This window comes from Melospiza georgiana, chromosome Z (assembly GCF_028018845.1).
Source record: "Melospiza georgiana isolate bMelGeo1 chromosome Z, bMelGeo1.pri, whole genome shotgun sequence".
NCBI classification, from domain to species: domain Eukaryota; kingdom Metazoa; phylum Chordata; class Aves; order Passeriformes; family Passerellidae; genus Melospiza; species Melospiza georgiana.
Window position 1 is genome coordinate 29,532,377 of NC_080465.1, and position 27,802 is coordinate 29,560,178.

General features: G+C 36.5%; 1 protein-coding gene across 2 annotated transcripts in view; it reads left to right on the forward strand.

Annotated features, from left to right (window-relative positions):
* Positions 1–27,802, forward strand: part of FRMD3 (FERM domain containing 3) — a 130,287-nt gene that overhangs the window by 95,175 nt on the left and 7,310 nt on the right. The window contains exons 7-13 of one of the 2 annotated variants that reach the window (XM_058043702.1): positions 9,923–10,010; positions 11,840–11,928; positions 14,137–14,200; positions 15,187–15,275; positions 18,553–18,627; positions 19,187–19,255; positions 22,398–22,519. In XM_058043702.1, coding sequence (XP_057899685.1) covers positions 9,923–10,010; positions 11,840–11,928; positions 14,137–14,200; positions 15,187–15,275; positions 18,553–18,627; positions 19,187–19,255; positions 22,398–22,519 — 596 coding nt within the window. The remainder of the gene's footprint in view (positions 1–9,922; positions 10,011–11,839; positions 11,929–14,136; positions 14,201–15,186; positions 15,276–18,552; positions 18,628–19,186; positions 19,256–22,397; positions 22,520–27,802) is intronic. The other variant, XM_058043704.1, reaches the window with a different exon arrangement.

Genomic DNA, 27,802 nt, shown 5'->3' on the forward strand with positions numbered 1-27,802 from the left:
CATGATCAGAGCTGCTCTAGTTGATTAGTGGAATAATGTCTTTCGTTTAGGTAGCACATGTTTCTTGCTCAGAAATTTCTGTCTGTAGTGCAATCCTAAAATTCTTGGTAGATATTGACCTGATTGAAACTGTAATTAGGTTATTTTATCTGTCAGTGGTTAATTTTATCAGGTAGTGGTGAATTGCACAGAATTGTATTTAACTTCCTTGGAAGACTAAGGAGGTGAAATCCAGAACTCTCTGCATGCTCTTTTTTCCGTCCTAAACTTTTAGTACTGCAGCAAAAGGCAAAGGAGAAAACAGATTAGTCAGTCGTTTGATTTTTAAGTTAAATGAGTTTCAGGAGAGAAGGAGCAGTGAGCTGTGCAACTATACCCTCTTCAGGGTTGTTAGTGAATGACATGCTGAGTGTCTGGAGGGAGATTTCATGAGGCCCTCGGCATCCTGCTTAGTTGAGGATGGTCTTCAGAACACGCGGAAAGGCACAGGATGTGCAGAAAGTAAAATTAAATCAAATTATTAATTACGTAACTAGAAGGACATTTTTATGGAAAGATCACAAGGCCCTTTCCACTTGCTTACCCTGTGTTCTGTTTTCATATTTCAACATATGCAAAGAAAGGAGCAAAATTCCTTTTAAGGAGAGTTAAAGCTTAAAACACTTTTTATTTCCAGAGGCCTTAAAAGATATTTTTCGAGTAAAGTTCAACACTCATGACAATAAGATTGCCAGTATTGATCTGTCTTTTTTTTTTTCCTGAAACCTATATACTTTCTTTGTATTTCTTTCAGTGAAATCATGTTTTAAATGGTTTAGATCTAATATTTCTTAAAGCAGTTCAGCCTGCCCGGTACACAGACCCATAGAAACAACATTTTAAAATAAGAATAACTTATTTTACTGTCAGTATTTTTCCATACACTGTCTACAGATTTCCAGAGGATAAATTCTGGCTTTGAAAAGATATTTCATCAGTTAAGCCAAGGTGCTATTGAAAAGTCTTCGTAAATTCAGTCTTTCGTTAACAGGCTCATGCTTTACTTAAGGTTAAGAGAAGAGGCGGAAAGCTGGTGGGCCGGTGCTGGTTGGTTTTATACTTTGTAAGACTGGCAGAGATGCATTTTTCTGTCTGGTTTGCTTTTTTACAAATGTGGAATTCTGCATTCTTTGTTCATGCAATCATCTAGTTCTCCTTTTATGAATAACCAGACATATTTTTAGCTCATCTTTTAAATCCCCTTTCCTGTCGGTATAATCTGTCTGATCCTGTGACAGTAAATGTTATAAACTTTCACACAGGTCCCTCTGGGATTTTCCAGGTCCTGAATTCCTTCCATCAATGGCAGCTCAGCACATGACGATGTCCCTGAATTTCTTCAGTATTCTTGTCAAAGGACACCATTCATTATTGCATTTTGGAAATCAGATGATATTAGGCTGACTTTTTTTGCTTGTGGATCTTCTAGTTCCTACAAAAAAACCCAAACCAAACCAAACAAAAACAAAACAAAATGCCCAAACAAAAACAACCAGTAGGTGTTTGAGACACATCTATGTTTTATAGCACAATTCTTCTCATATATTCCATATATTCTTCTCATATATTCTCATTATATGTTCCTTAATTTGCTTTCTATTCTATATTTTACCAATTTTAATGTTATGAATTTTAGACTCAGTGGCTCAATTCTTTGTAGCCTTCAAGAACTGCCATCTTTCTTTTCTGTTTTCTTTGCTTATGTCAGCATCTTTTGTGCCTTACCTATTTGTCTATTATCAGAGAATAAAGGCAGTTTCAGAGCTGTCTGGGTAGCTGCTCTTTGGTAATTTCCCACTCTTTGTTTATTTCCCACTCTTTGTTTTCCGCAAACTGATAATCCTCTAATATTTTTTACATCAGACATTAGCCAGTCATTTGTCAGGAAGTTTTGCCTTTTTTATGGATATTTAATTCCACAGATCTCTATTCTAGCAGTACAAATTAATAAAACATATCTGACATATAATGAAGTATATAGAGAGGGTTCCAGGACAAGGTTATCATATTTTGATATAACCAGCTGGAAAAAAATTATAGAAAAAAATGGGCTTCTCTCTGGCATTGATTAGCACATGTGTTTCAAGGCATTCAATGCATTCTTCAGGAAGTCCAATTTTCTGATAACAATTAATATTGTGCTGCTCAGCAAGTATTTTTAAGAGTTGCAAGGGGTCCCTCAGGTTTTTTCCTACGAGATACTCAAGTGCCATGTTAGCTGAAAAGATGAGACTGAGAGCCTTTTTAATCCAGCTGCCATTCATCTGCCTTCACAATTGTAACTTAGCAGTTTTATTTAGAAACCTTTTTTAATTACTTAAAACAGATGTGTGACAGGGTATCATTATTTCTTATTGGTTTTAGCTATGAGGTCATTACTGGATTTAACAAAATATAATCCATTGTGTGACTTTCTGTTGCACTTAATTGCAAAAATATAAATGTGACAGACAGTAATTCATGGCAGGTTTGTTGAGTTGTGATTGTCTTGTGAATTTTTATTCTTCCCTCATTAAGGGAGGGGGAGCTACAGAACATGACAAAAGACAGAAGAAAAAAATACCTTCTAAAGAATTTGATATCAGGTCTTACGTCCTTTAACAGAGTTCTTTACTCTGATAAAGTTCCCTAGTTTTGGAAAGATACCTTTTTGCCAGAGTTCCCAGGGGCTAGGCACCAGAAAACATAAAGATTTCTAAGGGAAATGTTGACATATGTCCCTAACAAAGGAATTTATGTTTATAGGACTAATGTTTTGGTAGGGTTTTTCTTCAAGGTTTTTTGTTGTTGTTGGTGGTGGTGGTGGTTTTTTTGGTGTTTTTTTTTTTTTTTTAATTTTTTTTTTTCTCTTTTTAGAAGAACTTTGAAAGTCAAGTACTTTTATATGCCATCTGAAAACTAGTATTCCATTTTTAGTTCTGATATGAAATATTGCACCATATATTTATGGAAATGTTATGTAAAAAGCTTTGAATTTACCTGAAAGACTCCCACAAATATTTATTTTTTCAAAGTTACATGACCTGTTCAAATGCCTGTTTTCAATGCTGAACTCATATAGGTAAATATAAGGTTTTTTTATTCCCTTGGATGATCAATGTGGACGCAGGCTTGGGGTGTCTGAATGTTACTGAATAGGCTTTTGTCTCTACTTTGTGTATCAAATGATTTGCAGGAATCATATGTGAAAGACTGTCTTTTGGGAGAAGAAAATTTTCCTCTGAGGGTGTGAAATCACTGCCATTTTCTGATAATAACTATCTCAAAAATGTTAAGATAAAGGGAGTATTTTCTTGAAAACCAGAGTAGCAAATTATTGCTTGTCTTTGATCCAAGCTAAAAGAGAAGTGTTGTTTAAATTTGTTTTGAAAGGCATATAACATTTTTATCCTTTGCTGTATCATCCACACTGTAACTGCGCAGTGAGGATTTAAGCGCGTTCCAATTTCCTGTGCTCCTTTGACTCTCACTGTGCTCCCTTAGCCGTCCCATCAGCTCCCATGTGGCTTTTACAGTGGTGCCAGCGGGAGCACAGGATATCCCATCCTCCACCAATGTGGCTCTCCAGCTCTTGTGCAGCTGTCAGTGGAGCCACTGGCAAGCATGCCTATAAATGTTACTGTCTGAGTGCAATCTGGGAGGCTGTCCTAAAAGACTTGGCAATGGTTGCTGGAAAATGCTTTTCTTTGTGGGTGTTAATATAATTTCATTCAAGATTAAACAATGCATTGAAATTCAGCATACGTTGAATACATTAAAAAGCACTAAAACTAAATTTTGATTTAGCTAATCCAGAATAAGGTGGATTTGTTTCATTTTGGTGCTTCTCACAATTAAAGGTTCATATTATGTGGTTTTATGCATAGTGCTGGTGGCCACTCATGTACACTTGAAATTTAACTTCTAGTAGTATTTGAATCACTTTGGTATCTAACAGCCTTGTATACACTAAGGGAATTTAATTCAAAGGATGGACAGTATGCTCCAAAACTTGCAATTCATATTACAGAAAATAGAAGCCACTTTTCTGGGGATCAAGGATCTGTTGAGGTTTATGTGGAGCTGAGGGGGATGTTTGGATCAGAGCAGGGCTTGGGCTACTGCAGGGATAGGTGCTTTCCAGACCTCAGGGCCCAAAGTATTTTTAGTTCCTGGTAATACAAAATATACTGAGGGCTTTGGAGGGCTGAGTCCAGTGTCTTCTTCATTTCAGCTTTGGTATCGCATGCTGCCTGAGTTTTCCATTGAAGCCATTTAGATTTATCTATCAGGCCGTATGTTGGCCGCTATCACTGCTTGAAAAAGAACTAATTCTCTAAGTATCAAAACATCATTGTGTGTGGTGTAATAGGTGAATAATTTGTTTCTATTCTGCTACGTTTTCCCAGTGTTTTCACTCCAGAATTCATACCAGTTGTAATCTGGATGAATCAGAGAGATGGTTGGAATGTAGTTACCTAGTCCTTTCCCTGAAGCATTCCCTGCGTGCTAATTTCCTCAAAGCTTTTTTCTTCTGAACTATATTTCTTCTGACAAAAGTGTTCTTAAAACCAATTCAAATAATGGAACTGTTCTTATAATTCTGGTTTCACCAACTAGAAAATAATAAGAGCGAGATGTTGTTTTGTTTGATTAATGTTTGCATGGTAAAGAGAATATTTCCAGAAGCTCTATCGTGAGGTGGGAATTTAATGGAAGAGGCAGCTGTAGGAGTAATCCAGAGTAAGAAACCTCACAGACAAGAGTTATTGTTCTCATTCTTATTTGGAAAACTGAAAAAATATATCCATACATGGAATTTTTCTTTTTATCTAATTCCAGGAAGTATTCAGTAGAAAGGATAATCTGCTTCGGATGAAAACACTTTGAAATTTATGGCAACATTGATAGTTTTTTATCTTTAGGACAGATTTTTCTTGTGTGTATGTGCACTCACGCATGAACTGCATTTTTTTACTTCTTTATTCCCTGGGAAGAGTGGTCATAATGCTGATCTGCAAATGCCATTGTTTTTATCATGATAGTTGCGGCTGTCTCATGGTGAAGTTTGGATTCAGGTTCTGCATACTTAACACACTGATATCTTCAAATATCTGTGTGAAATTTTAAAATTTACAGATTTCTTCATCAGCTGGAAGGAACTATTTCCTCTGCACCCTCCTCCATCCTCACCTCTTCTCTGTTTGGAGAGGGCTTTATGGGCTAGATGTGTCTGGACCAGAAAGCTTTGCAGATTTCTCTGTATCATGGGAATACATTTTAAATTAATATTAGAAAAATTAAAACTGCATCTCTTCTGCAAATGTGTTCTGTCTTTGAATACACTTAAAGCTGTCTGTGTCACTGCATCAATTTATGAAGTAAAGCTGAAATACAAATGTCTGAGCATAGACTTCAGAGACATCATCTCACTCTGATCTCTGAAGGCACAGCGGTAATTTGAAACATTGTGGTAGAAGGAGTTATGTGAGTGGCACATACCATCACAGCATGCATGCATTTAATGGACTTGGTAAAAGAGTTTGATTCTTGTTTTAAAGTGGTTATTTTGGTCTTACTGGATTCTATCTATCTGAGAGGAAAAGAGCTTTGCAGTAGAAGTTAAAATTGATATTTAAGTGTTCTGCAGCTTTCTACGTTTAGTATATTTCAGCAATCTTCAGCAATTCATTTACTTCCTAGCTGATAATGTTTCTTACCATATACAGACACATTTAAAGGCTTTCCTCTGCCAGTGCCATATTGGGCTGGCCTTATTATTCTGATAAACTGAACTACGGCCTACAATGCAATTTCACTTACCAGTGTAGTCATTTGGTGCTTTCATTTGAGATTATCACCGCTGCTGTGCTATTCTTCCCACTGCAACTTAAATATTAGCAATCATAGCAGGTTTATTTCAATGACACATAGCACCATCATTGTGACGAAAAAGAGTAGCAAACAGACTTTATTTAAAAACATCTCCACTATCTACCAAAATACTCTGAGCTTAAAGTCAAAGTTGATCAAGACCATTAGCAATTTAATTTTATAACAATTGGAGTCTCAGCTACATGTAAAAAGATTTAAAGGTGCAACACCAAAAACTTATTCACGTGGTAAGCAATTCCATGTTCAGTGTACCGTGCAGCTAAGTGTGCTATTTCTTTAGCAGAGTTCTAGCATTATTTTAGGTTAGAAAGAACCCTGGGTAATTCAGTTCTGCTGGGAGATGTCCTCTACAACCTGTGCGATATAACAGCAAGAATATTTAATAGCAGGACATCCTTCTTGAAGTTGTTGCTGTTGTCTGTCCTGAGATCACGGTGAAATATGTCCAAGATTGCAGGGCAGGGCAAAGAGTGGCTGATGGAGGCTGAGCCTTTGTTGTTGAAAGCGTTGTGGCTGGTGTCCCTGGTTTGCATGGAAGTGAATATATAAGGTCTCTAGAGGCCAGACCATTATAGACGTATTTATGTGCTGTTTTATTAAAACACATTAATACATCTTACAAACTGCAAATGTCCAGAAATTAAACACAGATAGGATATACTCTAGGAAAGTATTGCTATTGTATTCTGCAGCAAGTACATTTTCTTGATGCAGAGATAAGGCAAAAAGGTGGACTGTAATTGTTATTATTACTAGTTTGTTAACACTAGCATCTCACAGCACTTTTTAAGTCAGTAAGAAAATCAGAGAAGACAAATCAAATTACCTCTCTAATAGCACTCAGGAACAAGGAGGATAAGAATAGCATTGAAAATGCTTTTTCTTTGCTGTTTTTGCTACATGGTTTTCTTTGTCAAAAGAAGTTAATGCTCAATCCTGTGGTATTTCATTCTTAACTTGCACTAAGATTTATGACTTTAGTATGTAATAGATACATACTTCAAAGGAAAGGCACGAAGGGGAGAAACTTCTGGAATGAATTTATATTGGCAGTGAGTGAAGCAAGTAGATCATCACTGTGGCACATCCTGGAAGTTATTCCCTGTTGAGCTTCCTTGCCCTTTGGGTGATAAAAGGAGCTTTTACATCCTCCAGTGCATACTTCTCATGAGCCCCAAGTTAAAACAGAGTGTGTTGCATACTTCTCAGTGTTCTGTTGAAGTATTTGTTTCAAAAAATTTTATTAGGAACTTTTGGATTAATTGACGCCTAGAGGTTGAATAATTAATTCATAGCTAATGGCTGTGGAACTCTAATTTCACCAATAATCCACTTTTTATCATTTGTATGGTATTCAGAAACTTTTCTGAGTAGCAGTTTCTTTTTTTGGTCCTGTTAAATATTTTTGCCATGCAACAGATGGATGCTGAAGTGCCTACAACATATAGAAAGAGAATATATCTTTCCCTTAATGCTGAATTAATACTGGAAAATAAGGTAAAGAGCAATAAATGCACTGAGACCTGAATTTCCTCAGAGTACTGAGTTTCAAAAAAGCAAATATGTATTGCCTAAATATTCCCCATTTTTCCACTCTAAAACACTTGCATAAGTGAGCACACTATAAATTCTTGTATAGGGCTGTTTGTTGCATATAGAAATCTTAAAGGCTTTTTAACAAAGCAAATCAAAAGCGTATCTAATGCTAGAACAGTGATTGATAAAAAAAAGTTGCCATCGCTGATAGGATTTGTTACAGTTATATTTTTATTTAGTAAGAAAAATTTCATTACTAAGTTACACGCAAAAAACATATTATCAAGGCTTATATGTTAATCCTTTGATAAGAGATGAATGATGATTTTTTCATTTGATATTGTCCTTGACTCTTGTGCTTTGTGATGTTCTTTTAAGGCTTTGCACTGCAGCCATTTGATTAGTCTGTAATCGGATAAGATCAAATTTGTCCATGTCTTTGGCTTTTTTTCCCCCCAAATACCACACAGAGCTTGTTTCACTGAATGTACACAAAGTCATCATAGTTGCAGAGGCTGTATGGGAAGGGAGCCTGATAATACTTTCTTGAATGTCTCTTTAATAGTAATAGCAAGTTGAGGTTTTTCCCATTTCAATATGTCAACTCCCCAAACCTCATTGTTATAAAGTGCTCGTCACTTTTTGGTCCACTGAAACCAGAAGATTGACTATCCTTTGTACCAGCAAATGAAGGTGGATTAAAAAATGTGTTTTGTAATCCTTTGTTTTTGTAAGGCCCAATATCTAATAAGGAACCAAACTATCTGCTTGACTGTTCACTATGCAACATAACTATTCAAAGAAATTTAGGTCAAACTAGCTAATTACTTCTGTCAAATGCAGTTGACTGGTACATGAAATAAAATTGTTGTCTTTTTAGGGGTCATTTATGGTCTTACTGTTGTGATGACATAAAGTTGTGATTTAATAGTATTTAAAATGGAGTAAAAGCTTAGTAGGGCTACCAAAAAAGTGAGTGGAAAACTAAGCATTTTTGTTTTGATTGCTGCTTTGGTGCTGCTTCCTCCTTAACTATTAGCTGTGTAAATACACATTTGTAATTTTTGGTGTTCCACTTAATATACGCTCTTCTCTACTGGCAAGTGGTGAGAAAGAGACTGAAACAGGAAAGACAAAGAAGGTCACTTCTTCTCTAAAATATATATCTATTTTAGTTTAGAAGTAAAAGATCCACAAAAATGTGGTCTGAAATAAAGTGAAGGTTGTGTAGTGTCAAAACAGTACTGAAGAAGCCCAAGAAATATCATGAGGTTGACTAGGAGATGATAAACAGTTAAGTAAAAAGAAGCAATTTTAAAACTTTGAAACAGAAATGGTTATTGACACTTACATTGCCACAGGTCATCATCCTGTTAAGTTCAAAATAGGATTTGATGTCCACAAGCATGCTAGATGTTGACGTATGATATCCAGATCAGATGCTGGATATCATACGTTAGTACTTGTTTTCTACCTGAAGGGGCGTAACAGGCTTTCAGGGAAATTATGCTACAACAATATACAGTGAAGTATTAAATATCAATTCCTGTGTACAATTTGCAATGTGAGGCTAGACTCACAAAAATATTCAGGGGCAGAATAAAGTATGACTATCAGTATGGTCCTTGAAAATTTGTTAATGGCTCTTTTTACTTTTTTTGATTATTATTTGCATGGAAAGTATTTATGAAGTCTGGCTTTCTAAAGGCTCTGGGCACTGCTCATTATCATAAAAATGTATTGTCTTTCAAAATCATGTACTGTAGTTATACAGAAATGAAATAATACTTGAAACAGCTCACTTCCAAATGGGTGTTGTAAATCTGTGTTAGAGATAAATAAATCTCTATAAATATCTGATAAAACTTACTCTAGACCCCAAGTCTTCATGTCACATTTCGGGCTTTAGTGTATATTTGCTGTTGATTATAGACACCCTAAAAATAGGGTTGTATAAATGGAAATGCTGACAGATTCTGAGCTATCATATTGGTAGCAGGCACTGCTATAATTAGACATACATCTGAGTAGGCAGTGTAATATGATTGCCATGTTTATACCCTGCACTGGAAGGAATGTCTGTTAATCTGCGCAATCCTTTTAAATGAAATGGGGAGCAAGAGTTTGTGGAAAAAAGATGCTGAGGTTTATTTCATAATCAGGCTGACATGAGGGTATATCAAAAGACAAGAAATACTTTCAAAATATGAGATAATTCTGCTGTTGTTATCTCAGGATTTTTTAAAAATCCTCAGAATTTACCTGAAAACATCAGACCCTGTAAAATTCAGCAGAAGAAATGATATGAAAAGTTTTCTATCTTTTTATTACAAACAAAACATGGTTGAAATAGTTTGAATGTCAGTAAAAACTTTCCTTTCCTCTGTCTTTATTCTTTTAAATTCTCCAGTCAATAAGTCTTTTTCTCCTATTTCTTTTTGCTGTCAAACTCCATTTTCTTTTGTAATTTCAGAGGTCAGAGTCCAGCTGTTGCTGAATTTAACTTGCTTCTTAAAGCAAATTCTTTGGAAACTTATGGTGTTGATCCTCATCCTTGCAAGGTAACAGTTCTTTTTACTAACTTTTAATAAAACATTTTTTTTACTAACATTTAGTTAAAAGTTAGTAATGGAATTGATTTAGCTCTGGTTTATATCAAGGTATAAATAGTGACCAGTTTCTAAAAAAGCTGCCCTGGAACTACATATTATGCTTAAGCCTTGGAAGAACACTGACTGACTAACATTTCTACATCAGTCAAAAAAAGGGTCTCTTCAGAGGAAGCAGAACATCACAGGAGAATTTAGTAGATTGTAATGGCATAAGCTCTGATAATAGTCCATAATTTCTTTGCATTTAGTGCAAAGGTTTCTTTTAATTAGTCCAGGTATGAAATATTTTTTGTTTGCCAAGATTTTCAGGATTCACCATTATTTTGACGAGAAAATGCAAAACACTGATAGTTCATGGCAGATCAGTTTTTCAAACACCATCAAAATATGCAAATCTTAGGAAGAAAACAAGCCAAATGTACAGGGAGGAAAACCCATTTCCAATTCCCACTTCCCACTTTGATATTTTGTGATCTTCTGTAAGAAGGTGATCTTAATTACCAGTTCTTATTATCATGTACGCACACATTTTAATTACGTGGTTGTATCTGTCTCATCTGTGATGTTTATTTTTAGAGTGACTTGCTTTTTGTTTTAACTGCTGCTTTTGCTTTGGCTCATGTATTGTCTCTTCTGCTGGGACAGCAGTACTGTTTAGTTAGCTGTTCTGGTGGTGATCATCCTTAAGCAGTCAGCTCTAACACAAAGCTGCATAAGATTTTGTATCCGCTTTGTTAGGAATGGTGCTCCTGTGTGAAACACAGGGTCTGGCTCAGAGCTTAGTGAAGTCAGTGATGCAGTAAACTTTACTTTGAAACTATACTGCAGATTTTCAAAAGGTATCCCAAAAACTGAGGCATAACTGGCTCAGAATTACTTTACCTGTGAGGCAGGGTTTATAGTGTGGGAGCCAATCAGAAATTCATCACCCATGCCTGAGGAAAATTTGTCTGTCTTCTGGAAGTGAACCTCAAAGTGAGGTCCTTGGCAGGCTCCTTATGACATGCTCCTTTTGGTGCTGTGACTTTTGCTCCAGAACCATCCCTGTTTCTGTTCCCCTTTACTTCGTTGTTAAGACATGAGGCACAATAAAGTTGATTATCTTTATCAAGATGAGGGTATGGAACTTGGGATGGACAGAAAATCCAGTAAATACAAAACTCATCTTAATCATTAATCAAAAATGATATGCCGGAACTTTTATAGTGGAGCTATATTTGAAGAATTTTCTTTTCTATTTGAAAGGCAACTGCTATTTCTTCTGGTTTGTACTGAAGAGTCTGTGAGTACAAAACAGAAGCTTGTATTAGTAAATGCTGTCTGTCAGTAGTATTTCTGACATGACACCTTGCAGAGGAACAATGTATTGTGAAATCTCAAAAAATATCAGTGTTGAAGCAGATATGAATCCCTGGTTTGTAGTTAGTCCTCCTTTTAAGACTGGGACATACACAGAAGCACATTTTCAATAAATTTGGTAAGTCTACCTGAGGAGTCCCTGGTGTCATCAGGTAGAGGAAAACAAAGAATAAGATATTGTTACTCAAATGCTGAGAAATAAATGAGATCTTTATTTCAAGGGCTGTCCTTTCCTTTAGAAGTATATCTTTTAAAGGCAAATTTGTTTTGAAGGGGAAAACAAAATAAAGGTAATCTAGAATGGAGTAACAATTTATGCTATCAGTAAAAAATCAGTAAAAAGTCCCTCAGTATCAGTAATAAATACCTCGTTGGATGAGGGGAAAGTTATGTTGCTATGTTTCTTTTTCTCTTTCAAGGACTCATTCGGGACAACTACATTTTTAGGATTCACAGCTGCAGGATTTGTAGTTTTCCAGGGTAATAAAAGAATTCATTTATTAAAATGGTAAGCATATGATGTAAGAATATTTTAATAAATAAGCATATCTTCTTCTGTGTCTTCTCTTCCTACCATCTTCACCTGCATTTGTTGTCTTTAAGGAGAAACATGTGAATATTACCTCTCCTGCCCCATTATGTTTCTGTTTTAAAGGATTTTAGATAACAGCTACAACTACAACAATAACAAGAACAATAACAATTTAGTCTCATTCAACTCCCAGTGAAAATTATTCCAGAGAGTTCATTAGTAAATATAATTTACAAATGCTGAAACTGAGTACATTGATTTTTCAGCTATCTGTAAATCACCAGTGAGGTTTACTGGCAAAGAGCCCACCTTAATCTTTATTTGATTTTTGGAAATATTGCAATTTGCTCATTTAATTACCCTCAATTTGAAACCATAAAAAAACTTATTTGGTAAATAGAGGAGAAAGAAGTGATAATGCATTTGAATTTTTTTTTTTTTTTATGTCTCTTTTTTTAAGAAACGAGTACTTAAGCAATTTTCTTTGGGTAGTCTGTTTTGCTTTTATTTGAACTCCTGGACTTAATTTGTTACCCTCACTGAGCCACGTTTGAGGAAGAGGTAAAACTGAGCTCCTGCAGATGATGTTAAGAGCAGCTGGGCACACCCTCAGCAGTGTGGTGGAAAGTGACCAGTCATGCTTAGGCACTGATAATCTCATTTTAGCCCTGCTGCTACATGCATGCCAACAGTTGTAAATGTCCTGTCTCTGAGGTCTCAGCCTGTCTTGTGGGATCAAGACAGGCAGAAGGTGGAAAAAAGATGAAGCTGGGCTCCTTGCTGCATATCTGTAGAAACTTTTCTGATTGTTGAATGACCTGAAATCTTCAGAAGTGTAAAATCAGCATAGTCCTGTCTGTACAACTGAGTTCCCTATGGAGCTCTGGGGACACACCTATCAGCAGCCATCCATTTATAATCATGGGTTTACAGTACAATTTCCCCAGGGTTAATTGCAGGTGGCTGTGGTCGCAGTACTTCAGTGGTTTGTGGTTTTGGCACAAGGAAAACATAACAGTAATGTCAGTCTATGGCACACTGAGGAGAGAGTAGCCCTTGCCAAGCATATGCCCACCATGCTGTGGGACATGAATCTCACAGCATTTAGCTGCTCATGTCACTTGAGGGTAATGCATCCTCTGGGCGATCCAGGCATACTTATTAAGTGCATTAATTTGTAAACCAGATAAAAAAATAAAGCAGCAATGGAGGAGGAGCCAATAAACTCAGTGTTACAGTAGAGGCTGAAAGTCGGTCTGGTGAGTTTTATCTGAACACTATGCTCTGCTTCTTCCATTTCAGAGGCCTAGAAGTGAGTGCTAGTAGCTGTAAATAATTTTAGCTGAAATTTGCACTGCACAATAAAAAAACCCAGATTTATATTTGAGATTTTATTTTCAATGTAAAAGCTTTCTCAATGAATTTTTGCTTTCTCATGTAAAAGGAAAACTCTTGTTGTAAAGTTTCAGGTATAGCATTGTCCTTGCCTCCAAGATTATTCCTGTTTCAACTCTGACATCCAAAACCCTTAGGGAAATTTGTCAAAAACAGCAGTGGCTCCATTTTGACTCTGGTAATGACAAAATTTCCATTACAATTTAAGCAGAGGCATGGCATTGCCTTTTTGTGGTTCACTGTTATTCCATATGAAGATTGAGCACTTAACCTTGATTAAATTAAATTTTGATATAAATTTTGCAACTCAAAAAGCCTGTCTATAACAAATACTGCTAAACATGGTCTTTTTCTTCTTGTTGTACTCTGTTACTAAGACGTGATGTGAAGCCTCATAAATGAGTATAGAGAAAAGAATATTATCTTTCCCTCAACTCAATTACAATAGACATTGTAAGATTTTAAGATGTAAGAGGAATTACAAACTGTGCAGTAAATATAATATAAATACAAGCTTCTGTCTACCTTTGATTTTCTCTTCACTTTCCAGCAGACAAAGTTAACTCTTTGAAGATACATAAGGATATAAAAGAAATACTCTGGACTTATCTTCTCAAAAAATTTAAGCTATTAAATAATTTTATCCTAAATCTTGTAAGGCCTGTAGAGGGCTTTTGTCATTTGATTGCCTGCTTGACTTTGTTAATCAGGAAAACTTACATGCTAGTTACTTTTCTTACTCATAGATTTATCTTTGTTTCCTATACTTAAATTTTTTTCTCTTTCTAGGTGTGATGTCTATAAGCTGAAATTTGAAGGGAAGACATTTTATGTGTTTGGAGCTCAGAAAGAGGTTGTGTTTAATATTTTTATAGAACTTCCGTACTTGATTAAGATTGTATGAGACATAGCATATGTTTTTAAATAAACAAACTACTAAATCAATAATTGTACTTAATATTATAACTAAAATATAGAATATGAATGAATGTGAGTAAGTTTTGGAAAACTGTCTAATTTGCAAAGGATTGAGACATTTCTCACTTAATATTCACGCTGGGCTATGTGGATTGTTCATGGGTTTGGATGCCTTTGGAGTCAAGTTTTAATGTATTTCTAAGTGCTAAAGTTGTACTCACTCACTCTAAAGTATAGAAGATGTCTGTATATGATTGCAAACTCAAGTAAGCATTGATACCTGGATCAATTTGAGGCATTTTTCTGCTAATTACAGTCCCACCCTCAAATTTTGGTGAGCTGAAAAGATTAGAGTGTGTCTCATAATTAGGTCCTATCACTGGGCTGTTGTCATTGAAATCCTAGAGACTTGCCTACATCAGTTCTTTCCCTAGATCAGAGTGATATAGCCTAAGGTTATGGTTTTGAATGGAGGTGAGGAAAAAAAAATGAAGGAAGGAAATAATGCCGGAGGTACCACGACTGCTCATGTGGTTGCAAGGAGGTTTTGATGGTAGGACATCAAGTGGTAGAGAGGAGGGAGAGGTGGGTGGTAAGTAGTGCAGCAAAGAATATTGAACTCTGAGATTTCCCTCATTCAATTTTGACCAGTTATACAGTTGTTTTAAAGGCCACTTGGACATATGCTCTTCCTTCCCCTCTTGAAGCATCTCCTTTTCTCTGAAAAAATTGTCTGGGCTGTTTAAATATCAGCTGTGTATGGATTGTGCATCTGTGGGTGAGCCACAGATTTACACTATACAGGAAAGCTTGGTCTTCAGTGTATCTGGTTAAAGGTGATGCCATCAGGTAGAGCTATTTCAGGCACTGAGAATTCAACATTTTCACTTCTTTCATTTGCTTTCTTTTCCTTGCATTTAGAAGAAGGCTGTGCTGGCATTCCATACCTCTACACCAGCAGCCTGCAAGCATCTTTGGAAGTGTGGGGTGGAGAACCAAGCTTTTTACAAGTATGTACACCTGAAGTCATTCTCTATAATGAAAGTAAAAAAAAAAAAAGTGTGTGAGTGGAGGTTTGTTCATTGTGAAATGTTCCATTTAACTAACAGAAGGCAAAATGTAAACAGAAAATATGCAAGTTAATGGGAAATATTATTTCACTTCAAGCCAGTATTAGAAATAGTTTAAAATATAAATGAGACAGGAGGGTTTTGGCTCCAGCACAATGCTTTTGCTGCTCTGTAGTGAGATATTGGATGGACAGAGTACTGCACTTGTGTCTGGGAACATAGCTGTTAATCTTAGCCCAGCTGTAGAATATCTTGAGAATGAAGGGAAAAAATCTGTCATTCTTGATTCTCTGGGCTCTTGTGCCAGGAGGTAATTGTTCTTCTGCTTGAAATGCAAGGCTTAGTAAGAGTTGATTGAAAAATAAACAGTTCTCTTTAATGATTTAGGAAGAAAAGAAAATATTCTTAGATGCATTTTGAAAGATACCTGTGATCTTGTTATACATAAAAAGCTTGTAAAGTGACAAAAAATAAAGTGACTCCTTACTCCCTGAAAGAGATCCTATTAATAATTCCTCATTGAAAATTCCTCTGCATTTTTTCTGCCCTCCCCTGACTTTGTTAGGTCTGTTTATTGATGCTTCCCTCTAGTCACGCGGCTTTTATTCTTGCTACTTAGTGTTTCTTTACAGGCTCTCACATATTTAATAAATATTACTGTTTCTGTGTTGGCACACAGCCACACCAGGGGGCTGCTGTAAGGGCAAATAAAACAGAAGTAGGAAAAATATATCTTCTAACCAGAATGTTAATGATCTGCTTTAATTTGGAGAAGTGACTCCCTTTAGTTTCAACAGTGATACAATAATATATAATCTATCCAACTGATATATTCAATTGGATAGAAAAAAAGAAACAGGAAGTAGGAACTGGCAAAATGCATTTGTTAATTCTCTCTGTTAACATTTACTGTGCTTGAGACTATATCAAGCCTAAATATAGTCTATAAGTAAAGACTAATTTGAAGTTTATCTGGAAGCCTTTTCTGTTTTAAGTAGATTTAAGTAGGAAAATACTGCATGGTGTTTGAGTAGTTTCATTTCATGTCACAAGAAATAAATTGGGAATAGGAGATGATTTCCCCATAAAGAAAACAAATTACTTAGAGTAGAAATTAGCTCAATGTAAAAATGTGTCGGGGAGGCTCACAGGAATATCACCTCTCTGTTCTTGTTGTGAAATAGCAGTAATATTAACTATTTGGGTTTTGGTCACAAATACATGGTTTAGGGGCTTTGATCTTGTCTAAATGCCAGATGCCTACCCAGCTGCTCTTTCACTCCCTCTAATCAGCAGGTCAAGAGGAAAAGGTATGATAAAATAGCTTATAGCTTAGAATAAAGATAGAAAGATTGCTTATCAATTACTGTCACAGCAAAACAGGCCTGAATTGGAGAAATTGAATTTAATTTCCTTTTAACCTTTTCACTCTATTTCAATTTGTCAGCAGAGACAGAACTAAAACCACCTGTTTCATTCCAGGATCACCCTTACTCCTTCATTTCTGACTCCTTTATGTCCTCCTTGTCCTGAGCAGCTCAGGGAGACAGGGAATGGAGGTTGTAGCTCCTCTCTGCTGCTCCTTCCTTCTTATACTCTCCCTGTACTCCAGTCTCCTTCATGAACTCCTCAAGCATGGGCCCTTTCCAAGGGCTTGCAGTCCTTCCGGACAAACCTGCTGCATCTCGTGCTCCTCTCCACGGGCCACAATGCCTGCCTGGAGCCAGCTCATGTGTGAGCTCTCCATTCCTTCAGAGCATGCTGAAGGCTGGCCTGCTGCAGGCTCTTCCACGGGCTGTGGGGAGGATATCTGCTCTGTATTTGGCTGCGGTGGGACAGATTCCTTCCCCACAGTTTTCTCCATTTGTGGAATCTGCTCCAATACCTGGAGCACCTCCTCCCTCTCACTATTCTCTGACCTTGGTTGTGTTCAATGCTGTTTCTCTCATCTATTTTTCTACTTTCCAAATTATTTTATGGAATGGAATTATTCCTTAACAATGATTGCTTAAAGTTACACACACCTGTTTCAATTTTGGTGGGTCTTTCAAGAGGACTTCTTTAATAAAATGAAGATTGGAAATGTTATTCAACAGATAGGAATGTGAACAATAGATTGGAAAATTGTAATGTTTAATATGCAGAGTGCAGAAAAATAACAGTAATGCTTCAAACATGAAACTGAAGCCAATACCATCTATAAGTAAAGCCTTAAAATTGTAGTTTTGAAAGAGGAAATGTTTTCACACATTTCAGAGAAAGAGAGTTGTGCAGTGGGGGCTCTGTTATTTGGCAACATTTGATAATTCTCTTTTGTTTAAGTTCTATATAATACCAACAGGATATTTGAATAAGATTAAAACAGACATAGTCAGACAGTGAAAATAATTCACATCATTGACACTTTGCCTTAATTAAATTTGGTCCTCTCCTCTTCCTAGAAGAGTTTGAGATTTGGAATTTAAGGGAAGGTCATGTTTTAAAAACATGACATGTTTTGAAAAACAGAGCTTTAGTCCTGTCTTGATCCAGGTTCAGGAGTCACTGTTGCAATTATTCAAGTAGATACTAATAATGGACAGTTGTTTACTAGGGTCTGGGAATTAGAGATGACTGTTCAAAATCAATTTGCAATTTTTCAAGAGGACATCAAGGAAATGGCACATGAGGTGCTCTTCCATGGTCTTTGTAATAAAGATAAAAGATTGCTGTGTACCTGTTGAATACAGAGAAGCAGTAGGGTGTGATGTAGGCTACTAAGAATAGAGAATAAGAATTGACTGAATAGAGATATTGGAGAAGAACTTACTTCAGCAGACAAGTTGTTGTCTTTATTATTTCTTTGTTTTCCTAGTGGAAAAGCAGAAATAGCCATATTTTCCCAAAACAAGCTGGTGTTAAGACACACGTCTCAGAGTCTTTGATATACCATGGTCTTTCCTTCCTCCTGGGAATGAAAATTCATAGAGATGCAGCAAGTGTCTGCATTTAATTTTCTTGTTCTCATGACAATCACTTGTTGCATGTTCAGTCATTCTATGCTGTCTGAATGATTTTATGTGTGCTTCATTTTTTGTATAAAGGCCTTAAAAATTGAAAAGCTCATTTTTTTGAAAATTACTTTATGGTATAAAAATAACAAAGCTTGTATTTTGCCTTGTTCATTTTTGCTTATCATGTCCTCGAAAAGATGACCGCCTCTGTTTTTTTTTTCAAGGTATGCAAAATCCAGTCAGATCAAGACAATGTCCAGCAGCAAGATATTTTTTAAAGGCAGTAGATTTCGATATAGGTGGGTGTTTGCTGTTTCTTATTCACAGTAAATCATTTCAGGAAGTAAGAAAATGTAAGTAATTAGTCATGGAAAATTCAGGGTTGTTACTGCTGGAGGGTCTGTTCATGCCTAGCTGATGTCAAGATTTGAAAATCTTCCTGTTGCCTTTTCTAGTGTCACTCAAAAATTAAGCAGCAGTTTTCACACAGACACCTCTGTCAAGAGTAGTGCCGCCAGCAGATAGTTCCACTTTTGGTGCATCTTCTGCAAAAATTAGGATGTGTGGCCAGTGCAGAGATTTTATGCCCCCTGCAGCTGGGCAGCTCTGAACCAGGTGTGAGATAGATAGTCCAGTTCAACCCATGGTGTTCTACTACAAAAAGTTGCTTTTTTTGTGGTAGCTTTTTGGGCAAGTAGTCAGCACAATTTTATTCTAGAACATTATTTATGCATTTTATTGCAACTTTTTCCCCCTTTATTTTAAATTTTTAAAATGTAACTTAATTTTCTACATTTATGTAGTTCTTGGCATGTATCTTAGTATTTACTTGAATATTCCTTTCATCTTTCAATGCAGTGGAAAAGTAGCCAAAGAAGTTGTGGAGGCAAGCTCTAAAATCCAGAGGGAACCTCCTGAAGTTCACAGGTATGTCTTGACATTCAATATTAAAGTTTAGGACTAGGGAGGATTATTGCTTTCTACAGAAGTATTCTCCCTCATGTTGAGCTTCCACAACTACGCGTGCAAGCCTTAGGAAATATGTGTCTGACAATGTCTCAAAATTCAGACAAATGTCTCCTATAAAGGAGAAACTAATCTGTGCTGCTTTGAAGCTGAATTTAAATAATCAGTCAGATTGATAACCTATGTTATTTTTTGTGTGCTAGCGTAAGCTGTTATTACATGATCCTGACAGAAAAGTACACTCTAGTTTCTTTCCTAGATTTTGTTTGATTTTGGAATTTCTTGGTTTCTATATGTTTTTAGGTATGTTTCAAAGTATACTTCATACCTTTTCCATAATGCAGTCAGATTAAAAAGCATGGAGGTCACTCAGTAAAGAGGAAAAAATATTCAAGAATCTTTTTTCAGAGGAAAATTTAGCTTGTGAGAAATAAGCTGCTAAACCTTGCAAGCAAACTGATGCTTTCAGGTCCTTATCACTCATTGTAGTGACAGTAAAAACTCCTAAGAACCTGGAGAAAGCTCTTCAGAAAAGAAGGAGGCCATCAGGGAAAACTCTTTGCAACTGTTTTTAAAAACAGGTTACTTAACAGTCTGAATATTCTACAGCCATATTCCCTTTTTGCTGAGATTTCATGTTTGGGGGGAATACACATTCTTTACTTTTAATTGAATCTTGCTACTCTGTCTATATTTTGGATAAAAGTAGATTATCTTTACTAAAAGATGGGAATATATTTGCAATAAGTATTTATATTATGCTGTCCAGTCACACTATGTAATTAATAGTTAGGCCATGCAGGCATGCTTTCAAACATGTTTTTCCAGATTACATTTTAAAATGAGGTAACTGAAGGTTTAGAATGTGCTAAATGATAACACAGAAGGTAGAATATAGGTGCATCACTGAGGCAGTATAAAGTGCTTGGGCACACAAATGCATATTAAATGAGAATAGTTGCTCAGTTTAGGAAATAGCTTATTGCCTACTATCCAAGAGGTTTCTTTGTTCCAGGATAAGAAAATATTTTCACACATTTATTTTTTATCTTGTATTTTGCTTTTCTTTGATTTCTATATTTAAAAGTATTTTAAACACATAATTTAAAAGTTAGTGTACATAAAGAAGCAGATCAGAGAACAAATAAATTTATAAAGCAACATCATATGGATTTAACATCCATAAATAGCAATGTATCTCTTTTATCATTAACCTTCTGAAAAAGCTTGCAATTATAATATTATGGAAGCTCCAAGTTCAATTTCTTAGAAAGACTAAGGAATATAATGATTTCAGGTGCTTTTATAGCTCAGGTTGTGAAATGGGAGACAGAGATAGCTGATCCTTCTAAAAGCACAAGCAGGCAAAAAATATAGAAATTTTTCAGCTCAAAAAAGAGATATGTTTTAAAAAAAGTTTCTTTGTGAAAGAGGATTTGGGGATACGGAATGATGGCTTTTCATCATTCATCAGAAGCAAAACATTCAGAAAAAAATATTGGAACCTAAACATATATCTATTATATCAATGCATCTATATATCAGCATATCTATATATCTCTATATCTATATAAAGTTTTTCCTCCCTGTGCTCTTACCCTCAAAGTCAATTCAGTAGTACCATGGTTGCATTAAGAAAGAAACATGAGGTTGAGAGGAGAGTATTGCTCACAACCTCTGTGTTTGGATATTACACTCAAAGCTCTGTGTACTGAAAATCTGTGTCATCATGCAGGATTAATGCAGTGGCAAGCTCTTCTGCTGACCACAAAATGAATGATTTCATGTTTTTTTCCAGGGCATGCCTGAAGGAGGGATCTTTGTAAATAAATATGGATCAGAAGCCTGTGGGTGGTCCCAGGCACAACTTATATTTTGGGAGTTGTTTGAGAGCTTTTTACAACAAGAACAAAGGTTCTGCATAAAAAGCCTATGGATTTACCTTTGGGTTGGAGTGACTATAATTATAATATCCTGAGTGAAAACTCTGTGGATAGTGAAAATTTAAACTAAATAGTTATCAGAGAATACAAATAAGGATATAAATATCATTGGGCATGTGTTATGGAATATGAAATCATGTCAATTGAGCAAGAAAGCTTGTTTATTCCCACAGAATATTTACTGACAGGTAGTGTGGGTTAAGAGTTGTACACCTGTGTCCCAAGTTTACCTAAACCTTCAGCAACACACAGTTCCACCTTCTGACTTGTAATAGGTTCTTTGTTCAGTTTGTTTATGTGGAGTTTTAAGTTGAGCCTTTTGTGCAGACTTGAAATACATTTTGTGAAACTTCAGCACTGTATCAATATACCATGAGAAATTAAGTAGGATACTCTTCCATTTCATCTTTGCTTTTGTCAAAGTAAATATTTTACAATATAATGGTTAAGATTTACTGCAGGACTCTTGCTTCAGGCCTGTATCATGTAAATTCTAGATAACATATTCAAAAGAGCCATTTTATATTCTCAGAAATATATTTTTAGGCTAATAAGCATAATGACTGAAGAAAATCAGCAGCATTCCTAAAACTTTCTGGGGCATATTTAACACCTGCTACCAGGAAAGCCTCTTAGAGTGAAGCAAGACAAGAAAGAAAGCCAGTGTGAGTGCCGGGAGGCATGGTGTAGAGGCAGCGTCTGGGGTGCGTGGGCACGAGTGAGAGCACTCTGTATCTGTAAACCACAGGGATACAGTTGTTCCTGCTTTAGTCTTTGATCCTCAGTGCTCAAACTGTAACAAATCCTTTATCCACTTCTGGAGGCAATGGAACAACTTTTCCCATCCTTGAATCCAAATATTAGTGTTTGCTGTGCACTGTGGAGAGGAGCAACCCACTGAAATCCTGCCTGAGACGAAAGGAAGTCAGGCAGTGTAAAGGAGCTAGAACTGGACAAAACCTCTCTCACACTTCAGATGTTGAAATGTTTACACCTGTGGAGGGTGCAACACAACACAGCTGAAAGCAGCATTCAATGTGTAGAGCTTATTACAACAGCTCAAGGCCTAGTAATTTATGCAAAATGATTCTGAGATGAGACCTATTGGACTGCAGCTATTTCCAGTAAGCAAACTGCCCCTGTTTTCTCCATTCTTTTAGAACAAGCATCACCCAGAGTCGCAGCTCTCCATCCTTGAACAAGCAACTCATAATCAACATGGAACCTCTGCAGCCTCTCCTTCCTTCTCCCTGTGAGGAGGAAGAGGTTCCTTCAGATGAAGGTGAGTCACTTACCCAATTCCCGCTGATATTTATTACAAAGCATATGGGACAAGATGTGATCCTGACTCAGGGATATGGAAAAAATATAATAATTTTCATTATTCCTAATCATTAAACCTCCGTATGTCATACCCAGTAATGATAACTATCTCAAGAAGCAGTGCATTAGGACTAGGGAATAGGACGAAGGAATATAATGACATGAGAGATATATGGTGAGGAAAGTTACTACTATTTGATTTCTGTTTCAAAAAATCTTTTAAACTGTCAGGCAAAAGGATCTTAGAAAATAAATAGTCTCAAGACGGCACCTTTTTCTGAATAGTGTCAGCAGTCATTCAGGAGTGAAAACTGGCTGTTTACTGCTGGATATTTTGTTTTTCTTGATTCTCTTTACTTTCATATTTCCTTCTTTCTGCTTTAGTCTGCCAATTTAATTTACTTAGCAAAAAAAAAAAAAAAAGACATTATTTGCAGATCAGCTGGGAAAGATCTTTAATTTATCTTCTTTGACAAAATGGGACATGATTGGAAGATAAGTCTGAATTTATTCGGTATAACAATGTTTTGCATGTATTTCTTTATTTCTTGATATTTTTAATATCACATTGAACAACTTTCTTTTTGAGATACAGTCACTACAAACAATGACATGAACAGCTTAAATAGGGATAATTGCCTTTGTCCTAACAAAAAGGAAGCCAACCAAACAAAATCTGACACTAATTCTTGCTTGAGATGTAGTGAGGTAATTGTTTCAGAGGTTGGGAAATACAGTATTTGCTGTTGCTTTGTTCTAGTCAATGAAAACCAGAAAAAAATGAGTATCTTCCTTTTTATGGTAGTATGTTTTAATTTTATTTTATAGGAGTTGTATGAACATGTTTTGTTCATTCTTCAGAGTTTGGACACTGAATGTAGCAAGTACAGGGTGAATTACCTTGTCTGTGTTCGTACTTTATTACAATTAGTAGTAGCAGCTGTTAGTTTTAACTGAGAATTTGCCTTCTAGCAGCCAAGTACCACGGCTGTGCTTCCTCTGGGCAGTTGTCACGACTGCAGAGCAACAACAGCTTGCTCTGTATCCTGTAACCACACTTACAACTCGAGGCAATGAAATCCATTTTTGGAAACTGGTGACTTCTTGCTAAGTGCTCACCCGACAGTGCTTGTTTTAAATGTTTGTGTTACGTAAGTTTGAAAATTACATTTCCTTTCAGTCAGACAGATTGTTGTTACTATGATGAGCTAATAGACATATTTGCTGGTGGTATTTAACTGCATACTTTATATGTTGTTAAATATCACCAGATGCTAAGTTAACAGTATTTAGACTTTTACAGGCTTTTCTGCATAAAACTTGGCAATATTATCAAATTGCAGCTTGAACTGATCTCAAAGCTCTTCGACAGTGATGTTGGCTCTCTTCCCAACATCCACTTCTGTGGGTTCCCACCTTCTCCCTTGCATCAGCACTAATCACAACAGTGTGAACTAAGACAAGGAGTTAAAAAATAAACCACCAACCAAAAACAAGAAAACAAAAAAACTATAAAAGAATCCCAAAAATAAACAAAAAAAGAACCAAAAAACCCAAAACCCAACCAAATTAAAAGTAAATAAAACAAATTCAAAACAACAAAACCAAACTAAACCCAGTAACAACCGCAAACCAAATTAAAACAAAAAACCCAAAACCAAACAAAAACCCCTTAACTGTGCAGTCTCCTATTATTGCCTGACTCAACTATTGACTGGATCATCAAGAGAGTCAGCCAAGGTCCTGTGTTGGGGTAAGGGCATGAGCAGGAGGTGAGAGGGGAGGCATACAGCCCTGAGACTGACACAACTACCTTGGGAGACTGCTTTTAGTGTGCTACAGACACGAAATAGCCTTGGTATCTCTGTATATGTCTCAGCATAGCGAAGCATACTTTCATTTTGTTGTTCAAAAGGCAAAAAAGTCAGTGTTATCAGATGAATAATTCATGCATGAAATCTCAGCACAGAAATATCAGGTGACCAAAATGAAGCTTTCATTACTTTGTCGAAACTACATTAATATCCTGTGACTAGAGAGGTATGGTATTGCCTTATTAAAAAAATAGTCTACTCAAAAAGGTGAAGCTGTGATAGCATCTGGTGCTAGAAAATCTGGAGACAATGGACTTGCATCTGCAAAGGCAGTAGTCTGTCCAAAATCAGACAGTAAAAGAAGGCAGCCACAGAATCTGTATAGCAGGACTGCAAGAAACATAATGTGTTCAACTACACATGGAGCAAGAACCGAGCTACACTCAGTGCTGGTGAGGCTGCACCTCAAATTCTCAGTTCAGTTCTGGGTCTGTCATTGCAAGAATGCCATTGAGAGGCTGGGGAATGTCCAGAGAAGGACACTGGTGTGAGTGAAGGATCTGGAGCCCAAGTCTTGTGAGGAGCACTTGGGGGACCTGGGGTTGTTTTGTCTTGAGGAGGCTTGGGGTGACCTTACCAGTCTCTACAACTCCCTGAAAGGAGTGTGCAGCCAGGTGGGGATTAGTCTTGTCTCCCAGGTAATAAATAACAGACAAGAGAAAGTGGCCTCACATTACGCCTGAGAAGGTATAGTTTGGATATAAGAAAAATTTCCTTACCGAAAGGATGGTCAGATATTGGGACAGACTGTCCAGGGACATGGTTGAACCAACAACCTCCATGGAAGCATTCAAAAGGTGTGTGGGTATGGTGCCTGGGGACATGGCTTAGTGGTGAACACAGCAGTGCTGGTTAACAGACTTGATGGTCTTTCCAACCTAAATGATTCAATGAGCAGGAGTGAGCACACATCTGCTACCATCAGTCTAATTGTCCGTCTCTGTGTGGGTGCTTGGCTGCGTAAAATTTGGTTGTAGAGGAGAGTTGTGTGGAACTTTTGTAGCTACAACTAATTAAAATTTTTTTAGATAGTCTCTTGCTGAGAGTTAATATAGAAAGTTAATATAGAGAATTAATATAGACTCAGAGTTTCTGAGTCAGTTGAAAGATTTTAAGATTTCTCCCTTACTTATGTGTAGATAAAATTATGGGGAACAATTTGAAACTAACACAGTCATTTCTCTTTTGCATAAGCATGGTCACATGAAACATAAATGATAGATTTTACTTCCCAACATCAGTATGTAGGAATACACTGGCCTTTTTTCTCCTTGCACTAAGATTTGACGCCTTGGATGTTTTTATAATTCTGTGTGGTTCAGCTGTTATGCTAGCAACTGCTAGCTGAGATAGATGCTGTGGAAGTTTGCAATGTTATGAGGCATTTGGAAATGTGTCAAATGTTGGAAATCTTTCACAACCTTGTCTGGCTGACACTTGAGTCCTTGTATAGGCCTTCCTCTATGTATTGAAGACATTGGTGGTTAGATTTTTGTAAAAATTCATGCTTTCCAGTTTTTGTAGCTGCATATACAATGAAAAGTTAACCTCTTTTAGTTAGGATTTAATGATCCTGTTTTGGCTCTTATGACAGTTATGAGAATAAAAATGAGAAAAGAAGACAGAATCTTATTTTTGAAGGGATGAAAAAATGGAGATAGGAAGCAAACGGGTACTTGATCTTTCCTCACACCTACAAAAAAGTGTTTGCAGAGAAGGAAAGGAAGAGAGAAATCTTTGCTCTGGCAGAGGAAGAAAACAGGACCTTTGCTGGATATTTGTTCTATATAGGCTGTGTAAGAAAAAAGAGCCATCATAAAAATGCTTTCCAAAAAGCTTAATTGAAGCAGATGTCTTTTATGAGAGAAACAACTGGGTGTAAAATAGACATTTGCAGGACTCCCTCCCCTGCTGCTCTCTTTCCCACATATTTGCATACACATCACTGATTTTTTGGTACAAAGAGAACAAGGACGCCAGATAGTGAGGATTCAGGTAGTACAATGTCATAAACATTACAGGTGAGTTCTCTGGGGAGTGAGAGACTACATCCCCACCAGTACATACACTCCTTCCAGTTTGTCTCTTCTCTGTGGCTTTGGTGTACCAGGAAAGAGTTTCTTTCCCACTAGGATAGTGTGATGTTATGCATATGGTTGCCTTCCAGCTCCCAGCTGGAGCAAGTTATCAGCTGCCAGCATAGGTGCATCATGCATTTTTGGGAACGTGTATATCTCTGCTGGGCAGGAACAGGGAAGTGCCCAGCCTTCTGAAACAACAATTCTTTCTGTCCAAGGAGAATCTGTCCAACAACTGTCCTCAAGTGGGAGCTGGCGCTCATACGTAAAGAGAGAATTTTTTTTTCCCAGTCTTAGAAATTTTCTCTTCTTCTTTTACATGGGCAGGTCAGGTTCTTATTCTAGGCTAGAAATTAATGTATTTTGGTCTCACTGGTTTGCTTTGTGGGTAAGATTTGTAAGCACAGCATGGGATTTTTCCATTGTATTTACATGTTTCACAAATAATTTCCAGGCAGTGATGGGGAACTGACATTACTGGCATATTAAAGCATTTTAGAAAAATAATGGGATTATGGATGCTGGCCTCTTTTTTAACTGCACTATGTTTTGGTGCCTTAGATATTTTTATGCCTCTGTGTGTGGTTCAGCTGTTATGCTAGCAACTGCTAACTGAGATGGGTGCTGTGAAAGTTTGTATTGTACATTATGAGGCATTTGGAAATGTTTAAAAATAACCTCTGGTTCTGTTCCCTGCTGGGATATTTTTGTTGGCCATGTTAGAAGCTTGTCATTTGATTCATTGAGAGCAACCTGTGTGTTAGTCTCTTAAAACTCGGTGGGAACTTAATAAAAGGTCAAAGCTGGTATGGCTAGAGCTTTTATAAGACTTTGAGAAGAGGAATTAATAGTCAACATGGTGAAATGTCTTGTAAAAATCCAAACCAAGAGAAGCATTCATTTGCGGATGGTTAACCACTGCAACAAGGAAGTGTGCATTCGTTTACTGCGGCATGGCTCCAAGATCACAGCCAGAAGGGCTGGTAAATTTACATTTATTTTACTCAAACCTCTTTTTTAAACCTTCTTACCCCAGTTTAAGTTAATAGTTGTTTCTTGGAAAGGAACTGTGCTGTAAATGACATGTACAGCAGAGAATAAGGACAATTTACTGACAAGAATGAAGTGGCAAATGGAGAATGAATGAGAAAAAACCATAAATTTATTTATTAACTTACAGAAAATTGTAGATTTATTTGTTAATTGGTAACAAATGAGGGACTGGAATTTTTCCTTTGTATTTTTCTGTGACTGAGGTGGGGGGAAACACTTTGAAACTACAGCAATTTA